This window comes from Myxocyprinus asiaticus, chromosome 31 (genome assembly GCF_019703515.2).
Source record: "Myxocyprinus asiaticus isolate MX2 ecotype Aquarium Trade chromosome 31, UBuf_Myxa_2, whole genome shotgun sequence".
Classification (NCBI taxonomy): Eukaryota; Metazoa; Chordata; class Actinopteri; order Cypriniformes; family Catostomidae; genus Myxocyprinus; species Myxocyprinus asiaticus.
Window position 1 is genome coordinate 9103964 of NC_059374.1, and position 12205 is coordinate 9116168.

The following is a 12205-nucleotide window of genomic DNA, read 5'->3' on the forward strand; positions in this document are numbered from 1 at the left end:
ATTAAAAGTCAGTAATTTGATTACAGTAAAACAAACATTACTTGGTAACACTTTACAGTGAAGTTCTTTTATTTATGTTTAACATTAATTAACAACAATAGTTAACATGAATAACAATGAACAATACTTTTACAGCATTTAATAATCCTGGTTAATGTTATTTACAACATATACTAATACATTTTTTTTTAATCAAAAGTTGTATTAGTTAACATTAGTTAATGCACTATGAACTAACATGAACTAACAATGAATAATTGTATTTTGATTAACTAACATTAACTAAGATGAAGTATATTGTATATGCTGTAAAAAGTATATTGTTCATTGTTTGTTCATGATAACTAATGTTAATGAATGGAACCTTATTGTAAAATGTTACCAATTACTATGTAATCAATTTGCACCCAACACTGTCGGTAATACGTAATATTATGGAAGTACAGTGGTGCAGTTTCATGTTGACTTTAAATTAATTTGCCATTACCGAGCACATGGAGGTATGGAATCTGAACAATGCCTTTGCAGAAATTTTCACGCATCTTTCCTTCTAAAACTCTCTACTTGTTATGAATAGGGTAGATACACTTTGAGAACTGTCTGTAGTAGTATACATTTTAATTTACAGTATTACTCTGCAACCTTTTCCTTTGGTTTCTTTACATTAATGCATGAATTAAATACTAACTTGAGATAACCCTCTTTTTTCCCCACTTCTCTTCATGCTGCTCTCACTAAATACAGAAATAAAGATTTCAGGCATAGGTAAGAGCTTTTCTAACAAATCACATGTTTTTGTACACACATAAGATGAATGCATATGAACAGATCACTCTGTTCCTCAGATGAGTCTTTTTCCTGTAAACTTGCTTTTGTAGCTGCTTGTGGAATGCAATGAACGTGGGTGTGTTTATCATTAAAAAGAGTGCATTAAAACACATGCTCTCCAGATAGCGATAAAAATGGGCAATGCTATGACTGGGCTTTCTTTGAAATAGTGCTTTAGGCACATGGAGACAGGTTTGATTCATGGGTAACCTCTCAAAGTGGGCTACCATGAAAGAAAAAACACTTAAAGAATAATGTATACCTGAGAGGACCAGAGTCATGGCACATCATTTGAAATGTCAGGTGAAAGATAGAAAAGCAGTGACGAGCTTAGCATAAGCCTGGTTTCAGCATTTTAAATATTTCTCACCCTCGGAGGACACAGTTTCCTTAAAGAATATAATTACTCGCTACTTCCCATCACAAATACCCATGCTGCATTACCCTCATTCCAGTATGATTTCACCCGATGACAAATTACACATTCAAATCGACATCAGATCTAAACACACAGTTCGTTAACATGTTTGATTTGACAAATCGCAGCGTGGTGTCGGAAAAAAAAAAGCACCAGTCATCAAACTTCAATCTAAGCTTTCAAATATAACACATATCCTCCTTGTGGTGCCGTTAACTTTTTATATGGGATGTGTGGCACAACCATCTGTGGGTTTTGACAGGCATCAGTGTGACAGGTAACAGTATGATGCTTAGGTATGACTGACAGGATGTGACACCTGCAGACTTTGAAAATGCCCAATCATTTACCATGAGCTCTCAGTTGATCCCAGCATCCTCAGGTCGCAACTCCGCTGTGGATGATTCCATCAGGACATGGGGAGGCGTGACACATCATGTCACTATTAGATATGGTTACACTGTATGTGCAGTGTTGTGGTAAATCTCAAAATTCTGTTGAGTAATGGCAGCTAAATGACTCTTACATACTAGAGCAGAGGTTTCCAAACTGGGGTGTGCAAGAAATTATTTGTAATGACAAAAGTTTATCTCGTTTTAAATTGCTTGATGACATACAGTATATGTCAGTGATTTTATTGTATATGCTCTATTCAAAAATATTTCATTTTACTAGATATTGTGGTAACACGTTACATTAATGTTCCCTTTGTTAAAGCTTTATAAAGGAGTTCATTAATCACCAATAATTCATTTAAAAAATCATTATAAATCATTGATATCCGGTTATAACAACTTGTATGACAAGAAAAGTGACAACACAAGTGAGTCAAGACATACAATAATAAATAGAAACAGAAAGCGGTCAGTAACATAATGGCATACTCCCTCCTTTTAATCTCACTAATTATTTTTGCTGCATTGTGACATAAATCATGAAAAAGTGCATGTTATGATTTTGATTAATATAAGTATGAATAGGTGTATTTATTAAGTTAAAATGCTTACTATTTGGCAAGTATGCAAGTTGCCCTTTTGACCCATGTTGTTATAACTGCATATCAATGAGTTATAGTGCATTTGTAAATGACTTATTAGACATTAATTAAATTAATTAATTTAAACCCTTAACAAAGGGAGTGCTAATGTAAAGTGTTGACAATATGGTTTTTGGGTAGAGTTTGTGTAAAGTAAAACTTGTTGGCAAGCCATAATGTCTGATTTATGAGCAAATCATTTGTTTGAGTCACTTCATTTCAATTAATCAGTCAAACCGGTTCACAGATCACTTTGAATGGTTAATTAACGGAAAATGAATGGTGATCTGAATCATAATGATTTTTTAAAGTCCTTATCCAGTAATCACAAATGACTAGACATGTCATGGAAAAGTCATGGAAGCTTACTGGTCAAAAGTGTGGGAATGTTGTTTATTGACAAGTAAAATTTCATATCGCAAGCAGTTATCAGTTCCAGCACAAAACTTCTGCTCCTCACATTTTGCTGTTGCAAACACTCCTTTCATCAAACAGTTGCATTTGTTTTCATAATCAGCATGAACTGATAGTTATTCGCCTACAGTAGAGTACCTACTGAGCTACTCACAAAAATCGACTTAATTGATAAGATTTAATGAGAAGAATTTTAGAGAACTGTTGTCCATTTCTCACAGTTTTTATGAACTTAAGCAAGCATTAGCAAGACCCGTCCATCTCACAAAAAAAAAAAAAAAAAAAAAAAAACAATCTGGAAAAGTTTGGTAACTACTGCATTACATCAGATGACACTACTAATCAATTGATTACTGTGAGGATGGAAGAGTTTATGAAAGTGTCACTCCATCATGAGACCAAAAGTTTGAGAAAACTTTCCCTGCAATGCAACCTGACATAGACATCTGTTGACCAATGAGAATTTCAGAAAGGCGAGTTCAGTTTTGCTGTCGGAAGTCAATTTCACCATATTCCCACATTTATTTTAGAATTGCGTTTGCCTCTTATGGTACACACCCTCAAAATGGATCTTTCACAATCGTTTCCATCAAACCCTAAATTAGGCCTACTTGAACACACACCAGAGCATTTGGCCAACATATTGCCAATCCAAGATCCAGCTGAACATACTAACATGTATTCTTGCATTACTGTGGCGGTACCTCAGTAATCAAAGGGGTGATAGAGTTACCTTTAAAACATTGTACAATAAAACAGTATGTGTTATTATTCAAGTAAGTTGCTATAAATATTAAATAAAAGAGAGCATGCATAACTAGAAACATCTGCATTTGTTTTGTGCTTTAAAGCTTTCTCTAGAGCATAAGTGCTCTAAGGGACAGTTTTTTGCAACGTTTTGTGGGAGCTGCTTTGTCCTATTGGTCCTGAACCAGGTTTGTGTTGTTCTTAGGATTGTAAAATTTCAGCTATGGAGAATACAAGATACTAGAACACTAACTCGAACATGTTCTAATAATTCATTTTTAGAAATATAGTTTCATAAAATAAAGGACTGTGTGAAAGCCCCAAGTCATATTTGCATCCAGAAAAGAACAGGCATCACTTTTTGTGTAAAAAACAAATACATTTTTCGAAGGTGTTTGTGTGTTTGTGCTCATAGGAGAGAATAAGACCATGATCTCCCTGCCATACTCACTGACCCCCTTTCTATGAGAGTCGCTTCCTTCCAACGTTACCGCAACATGCTGCAAAATCAAATTATCTTACTCGGGCCGGCTGTAGTCAGTGAATATAGATGGAGTCTATGAAGGTCAGGGTGTTCTCCTCATCACAGAGAGCACAAAACTGCGTAACTCCAATAACACATTGTACAATAATACCAAGTCCACTGGGATTGAAAACCACCTAGCCAGAGCTTTAGACTCCCTCATAGACTCTTGTAAAGTGGAATTGGGATTATGATGTTTCTTGACAAAGCTGTTTTACCTTCTTTCTAAACCGAGAACATCAGTCAACATAGTCAGCAGCCACACAGTGATATGCTTGCCCCAGGTCAACCAGACCAGCCTGTTTTCAGCAATCTTCTAGAAGGTCACTTGTCGGTCTGAATAATGGATCGAAGCTGACAGTGCTGCAGACCTGGCGCTATTTATTTCTACAATCTCACGCCAGGGCACTGGGATTTGGCACCAACAGTGCCCAGAGTTTCAGGGGAAAATGCCCAGGGTTTGTTTAATCGGTTTTGAATGCTGATCTGAAGACAGGTTGGGTGTTAACAATGATTGTATTTGGCAGAAGTGTGTCATAGCATTTGCTGTGGCTAGTCATCTTTAGAGACTAGCATAGCCCTTCCAGTGGAATTACACTTTTTTGAAGAGTAGTTATTGTACTTAATGTTTTTAGTTTCCTCTTGCTCTGATGTTTATGACTTTGTTTGAGTTTGAATGCTGATCCAAAGACATGCTGGGTGAGCTAGCAATTATGGTTTTTGGCAGAAGTGTCAAAGCATTTGCTGTGGCTAGTCATTTTTACACCACTAGCATGGCCCTGCCAGTGGAGTGGCACATTTTACGACAAATGTTTTTCACTAAATGTTTTTGTTGTCTTGCTTTGACCTTTCTCCATTTTTTAGTGAATGAATGCTGATCCTACATGGTAGGTGTTAATAAAGATGGTGTATGACAGAATTGTGTCATAGCATTTGCTGTGGCAAGTCATCTTTAGAGTACTAGCATAGTCCTGCCAGTAGTGTGGAACTTTTCAAATAATTTTTTTTAAACTATCGTTGTTGTTCTTTTGCTGTTAACTTTCTTATTGTGTTAGGCTATGAATGATGATAAAACATGTTGGCTGTTAATGATTTTATTTTGAAAAGTCATAGAATTTTCTGTGACTAGTCATCTTCTTCTGAGTACTAACATAGCCCTGTCAGTAAAGTAGCAGTTTTTACGAGGAATGTTTTTCAGTTAGTTTTCTTGCTGTGACATTTATGACTTTCTTTGATTGTAAATGCTGATCTTCAGTTGGAGAAAAATTATGATGATATTTGGTAGAAGTGGCATAGCATTTGCTCTTGCTAGTCATCTTTGGAGTACTGACATAGCCCTGCCAGTGGAGTGACAAATGTTTTTCACTTAACGTTTTTGTTCTCATGCTGTGACCTTTCTCATTTTTTTTTTTTTCTCGGAAAAGCTAAACTCTCCCAGTAAGGTACCATTTCAGGAAGGCAAGAACATTTCACACCTTTTCTCTTCTTTCTTAAAAAACAGCTGAATGTTCACACGTTCTTTTACAACTGGAGCAGACTAACATTAACATAAACATTGTCATTTCTACCACTGTACTTTTCACCCATTATAACTGTGACGAGGAGGAGGGCGGGGCCGGGACGTGTCTACGCACGCCCGGCCCCCAATTGGGCTAATCAGCCGAAGAGAGGGATAAGTGGAGCAGAACGCGGCAGTTCGAGAGAGAGAGAGCCACATGCAGCTGCCGTGTGTGTGTTTATGTTTTGTGTCTTTTTGTTTCATTAAATATTACTTTGATTGTTCAGCCGGTTCCCGCCTCCTCCTTTCCCATCCTTAATATTTGTTACAATAACCAAATCATCCAGTACAGTAATTCAGTGTTTTTTCACTGTACTTCTCATGATTTTTCAGTGTTTTTTTTTTTTTTTTAATCTCTTAGGCGAACAAACATGATCCTATACTATTGGAGCAAATCAGCCACATTTCACCGTGAGAGTTCTTTGACCACACATGTAGCCGACAGCACAGCTACAATTAGAGTATATTGCATATCATTCTGAAAATGTGTAAGTTAAAATAGCAGCCCAGTTACCTATACCTAATTTGATAAGCGTACAGAGAGGGAACTCAGTACACTGCCTCTAGATTGGAACTCGATAGTTTTTTTTTTTTCACCAGGGAGACTCTCCAGCCTGATTGTAGCCATTTTATTTGACTTTCATGTTCCGCAGCCCCCCGTCTTGTTGAGAGGGATGACTTTGACTTTCCAGCTTTGCAGTCTAATGGACTATTTTTTGGCCTGTGGGCCATTCAGGAATACATAATGTGTTTAGATAACGGCTCTGGACCACATGCATCTCTACAAGAAATTTTCCCTGCAGGGGTTTGGTGGCAAACCTATTTAAATGCACACTGGCAGCACATTAGACACTGGGCAGACTACAGTTTCTGCATGCTTTACACACACAACGTGCGTTTCTATATTTTGACTGAGAGTAGATGCAGACGTTGAAATATTAATGTGAAGAAGACATTGCAGAGACATCTCAAGACAGTGTAATTGTCAACTGTTGATTCTGATTTGTAATGTAGATAATCTCTTAAAATGCATTTCAATCTCTGAACTTGTTTTTTATGCATCGATACCTTTATAAATATGACTTTTAAAGGAATAATTCACCCAAAAATGAAAATTTGCTGATAATTTACTCACCCTCAGGCCATTCTTAGATGTATCTGAGTTTCTTTCTTTATCGAAACAGAATTTAAGACTTTTAGGATTTCATTTCAGGCTTCCTCCTCTAAACAATGCAAGTGAATGTCCTCCATTTTTTGACGGTCCAAAATGCATATTTAGGGTGCATCAAAATAATCCACATGACTCCAGTTGACAAATAAAGTCTTCTGAACACAAATGATTGATTATTTTTAGAAACAAAACAATACTTGTATACCTTTTAACTACAAATGTTCGCGTCCGTACATTTTTGTGATGTGCGCTCATGAGAGGGATGATGTAAGCTCATTGGTAAGATCACACGTCACGTGGAGGAGTCAGGAAGCGCGTCATTGTTTACAAGAGAAACTTGTGCCGTTCACAAACCAAAACAGACCAAAACAATTTCACAAAAATATAAAATAAAATAAAAAATAATTTCCAAATAATAATAATAAAATAAAACAATGTAAACAATGACGCGCTTCCTGACTCCTCCACGTGACGCGTGACCTTACCAACGAGCTTACGTCATCCCTCTCATGAGCGCACGTCACAGAGATGTACAGAAGCGAACATTTGCAGTTAAAAAGTATATAAGTATTGTTTTGTTTCTAAAAATAATCAATCGTCTGGGTTCAGAAGACCTTTATTTGTCGACTGGAGTCGTGTGGATTATTTTGATGCACCCTAAATATGCATTTTGGACCATCAAAAAATGGAGTACATTCACTTGTATTGTTTAGAGAAGGAGGCCTAAAATGAAATCCTATAAGTCTTAAATTCTGTTTTGATGAAGAAAGAAACTCAGATACATCTTGGATGGCCTGAGGATGAGTAAATTATCAGCAAAATTTCATTTTTGGGTGAACTATTCCTTTAACACCACAAATTATACAAGCAAACACAGAGAATTACTTTACACAGACCTGTTTAATGTGTAATTCAATCGTCAAAGCTACAATTGATTTTTTTGCTTTTCTGCTTCTATTTTTTAGCAATAGTCCTGCACACAAATATTACCTGGCTACCAGTCCTGTTTCAGGGGTGCTGTACCTCTCGGACACCAGCAGCAGGAAGGTGTTTAAGGTGAAGTCTCTGAACACAGTGAAGGATGTGGCGAAGAACCTGGAGCTGGTGGCGGGCACAGGCGATCAATGTTTGCCCTATGATGAGACACGCTGCGGAGATGGAGGAAAAGCTGTGGAGGCCACACTTACCAACCCTAGAGGTAAACCAAAAATTTGTGCAAGATATTCTAGAGTTTTTATTAAAATGTTCATATTGCTTATAATAAAAACAACAATAAAAAAATGTATAATAATTGTTGTTATTGTTATTAGTATTATTCCCTATGAGCATATTCCCTTAAATCCAAGGGGCTGTATGCGATTTCAGACATTTTGCTAACTTCCACCCTTTTGCTCACTTTAATCACGAGATCTTTCTCCAAACTCTGCCTTACAAAGGCATGTCAGCCAATCCAATGTCAGCAATTCCAGCAAAAGGATTGACAGACATAGCGCATTTCCAATTTGCTAGTATTCTGATTGGCTAAATATGTGTGGGTTGCTCTCGCTGTCCTCCCCTTTTTACAGAATTTAGGAATCTCACAGAAACATTTCTCAGTACACTTTTTATATATATATATCTGCCAGGTTGTAGCAACATTTATTGTAAAAAATTGCTTGCAGCACCTTTAAGGTGTTGATCAAAAAGTGGATTATAAATATAAAAATTTGATTAAAAAAAAAAAAAAAAAAAAAAATAGCATGCTTTAAACCATTTATATACAACCTAGTTTGATTGTTTTTTTCGTCTGTAGATTTGTATCAATACAAGCCAAATGTATCTGAATTTAGAACTAGCCCCAAAACCACAGAAAATATTTTTTTCTGCTTGCAACATGAAATTTAAGCAGAACCTGCTATGCGATGTGGTTTTAATACACTTGCCAGTTTTGTAGACTGTATTTAGTTCTTTGAGCTTCATTGGTGGCAAGAAGGAGCATGTGGGGGCAGGGGTTGAAATCAGTGTTTCCCTTCGTTTTCACCAATTCAGAGGAATAATATAATGGACTTTTCACATCCTAGTTTTTCAATGCTATGAGTTGTTTTTCATTTGAAAGTAAAGAAGCATTTGTGACAGAAGCTCATTATTACCAATGCAAAGTAAAATGTAAATGAAAGGTGATGCATCCATTACATGCTTCCCTTTGTCGTCTGCAGTCGCGTCAAAATGATTCACATGCTCTTAAATAGCTTGTAGAAAACAGCGTCACATGGATATCTCTCTCTATCTCTTTCTCTCACTCTCTCTCTCTCTCTTCTGGTTGATCCATGCCTGGTTGTTGTTCCTTGGATATAAATAATGAATTTATCACATGGATATTTTATTAGTTTTCTGGCTTCCTATTGAGCATGTTGATGCTGAGAGATATTCACATCATTTTGACATTACCACAGTCACCATATCCTTCCAGCTTCATTTATGAAATGAACATATCTTTATCATATATGTGACCTCAAGGTGGTTATTTGCGCCATTGCCCTTTTATTTAATTAGGTGAATCCCATGAAAACATGTTCGAGAGGGAAACACATTTCACCCTCCAGAAAGAATCAGAACTTATATTTTTCATAAGGAAAATAATAGTTTTACGTAACTCTCCATATAGTGATTCTCATTACATTTTTGTTACTGCAATTCACTACTTTTTGACTGAACTGCAATATTTATTTTTTTAAATCAGCATTAATTAAAGGCAGTGCAACAACCACCTTTTTATGGGTGAATAATGTTGTTTGTTCAATAATGTCACTATGCAAAAAATATTAATGGTCCTACAAATTGGCTTCATTCTCATAAAGTAAAATATAATCATTTAATTTCTTATTTCTTTCTGTTGATTTTGGGGTAAAATTTGACCCGGACATGTTCTTCACAGGTTTCATGCGATTCATTCATTATATAGGATCAATTTCAAATTCCATCGACATATGATGAAGACTCATTCCCTTTATTTGTCTGTCTTCTACAGGCATTACTGTGGACAAGTATGATGTGATCTTCTTCGTAGATGGCACCATGATCCGTCGTATCGATCAGAACGGTATCATATCCACCCTGCTGGGCTTCAATGACTTGACCTCGGCACGACCCCTGAGCTGTGACTCCGTGATGGACATCTCCCAGGTGGGTAACCGTGTCCGTTTTCCTCTTCGGCTTTTTCACCCATCAGCCTATTTATAGAACCTTACTTGTGGCAAAGTTTGTGAAAGGCCAGTGCAGCTGTGCTGTACTATGCCTACTGTGTTTGGCATAGTCGTCATGCCAGCCTTAGGCTGGGTCGCAGCTGAAAGCTCTTTGGGGCTTGAGGGAGAGGGCTGGTCAAGGGGGTGGTGCGTTGCAGTGGGTCCCACTAACCCAGATGTTGCCTACAGCGGCAGGCCTGTGAAACCATGTCCAAGCTGACCTACGACCTGATTGACAAATCTGCCCTCTACATCCAGTAGACACACTTGCAACTGCATACAGTACATTCTGTGGTCACCCATGGGTGCCACTAACCAATGCAAATGTTAACAGTCACCCTAGGTAAGGACACTGCATTGAATATGATCTTAAATACTTCGGTTAGGGATGTGACACAGCCCTTGAGGTCCAGACCTGGAGCTTTTGGGGGGCACTCACTTTTTTCTTCTTTTTTTTTCCATAACTTAATTTTGCTCACAACATTATCCCAGTGTCAAGACAGTCTACAGTGCCTGCTGTTACAATGAAAAATAAAATTGTCATTTGTTGATTAAAAAGCCCAATTGTCGATTTTTATTGACTGCTATAAGTATTTTCCTTGATTCTGAAGCATTATGCATTTCTTTGCCCAATTTCATATTTTGCATGTAGCCTTCCATGGAGTAGATTTAACCCCCAGAGAACCAGTGTAGCAGAATTTCAACATTTGTCTCAAGCAGTTAAATAATATAATCTCATTTTCATGAAATATGTGTAAAAACTATAGATAATAATAGCTGCCAGTCTTAACTGTATATCAGAACAACAGTTTTGATGTGAAAATTGCATATTAACTGTCACAGCTTGCTAAAATCACACAAAAAGGTCACATCTAGTTGACAAATACAAAAAACACTTTTGGAACAAATTTAGCAATTTTCCAACCAAGTATTTGACCTTTAATATTTTTTTCCTTAATTCCTAAATTATTATTTTTCTTAAATCAACATGTATGCAATCCATTCAGCATTTATCAACAGTAATGCTGCAATTCAGTCAGCATTCGGAATGTTGGAATTTGTGCAACAGAACACGATTTGCAAACTTGGGAAGACATTTTTTAACCCTATTATGAAGATGTTTTTCATTGTGATATTAGTTTCATGACAATCTAACACATTTTACCCAAATTGTCATTACTGTAATGCGTAAACAAAAAATGTAATTCTCATTACCATGATGAGAAGTTAAATAAATCATTACTATTGAATTAAATTCACTGCAACACAAATTACCATGATATATGCACATTAATTAATTTATTTAGCTGAATGTATTGCTTTGTTGTTGTTGTTGTTGTTTTTTTTTTTTTTTTTTTTTTTGCATTACAGCAATGAGAATGTTTTCACTACGAGATTTTGGGTGAAAAAGATGCTTAATTGTCATGAAAATAATGTCACAATGCCAAACATGTTTGACCAAAAAATAAGAACAATTTTGCTGAGAGGATGCACAGTACTGGGGAGATGACCTCTAGCAGCACAGTGCCACAGAGAAAACCTCTCTCTTCAGACAGACGCACACATGCTGCAGTCCCCAGCCTCAATGATGACAAATCACTCCGGCTTCTGCCAAAGACTCTCAGACAGTAAAAAGCAACCATTAAAAATGCATGGGCAGCACACGCTCACTGCATCAACTACTGCACCGCATTACTTAAGCCTGCTGTTGCTGCCACACTTTTGAGGACTCATCTGAAGCTTGTTTCCTCTCTATACTTTTTGGTGCCAGGTGAATGTCTTAACATGCAATACTCTTTAGGTCCTAATATTGCTGCTCTTATTAGAGCGCATCTGTAACCGGCCATTTTTTCAGCCTTATTTTTTTTCTATTCATTTAAATAAAAATTCTTCATAAAATAGTTCTAAGCCATGAACCAAACCCACCAGCTCCGAGATAAATCACAACACAACATTTTATTTGGAGGAAAACCGTATATGAAAATCTAAAAAAAAAGAGGTGCAAGGTGTGTACTTTATTTTGTGAGAGAATGAACTACTCATCCCATGATGCACTGAAAATAACATAATCAAATCAAACCATTGTAAAATATAAAATTGCTGACTTAAATCATAGATTAAGATTTTTTTAATAAAATACTTTGTTTATTGCAAAATATTCAGATAAATGTACTGTGATTTTAATTTCCATGGTTACAGCAAATCCATCTAATTGGTGGATCTCTTCAGGATAATGGGTAGTTTAGTTCTGTACCAGGAATTTGGCTATTAAGCACAATATTTTGAAAA

At 36.5% G+C, this 12205-nt stretch overlaps 1 protein-coding gene across 1 annotated transcript in view; it reads left to right on the top strand.

The window, feature by feature from the left end:
* The window catches only part of LOC127422211 (teneurin-4), a 427215-nt gene that overhangs the window by 352103 nt on the left and 62907 nt on the right, over positions 1–12205 (top strand). Inside the window, exons 23-25 of the mRNA XM_051665548.1 lie at positions 745–765; positions 7661–7893; positions 9703–9857. Of these exons, the coding sequence (XP_051521508.1) occupies positions 745–765; positions 7661–7893; positions 9703–9857 (409 nt within the window). The remainder of the gene's footprint in view (positions 1–744; positions 766–7660; positions 7894–9702; positions 9858–12205) is intronic.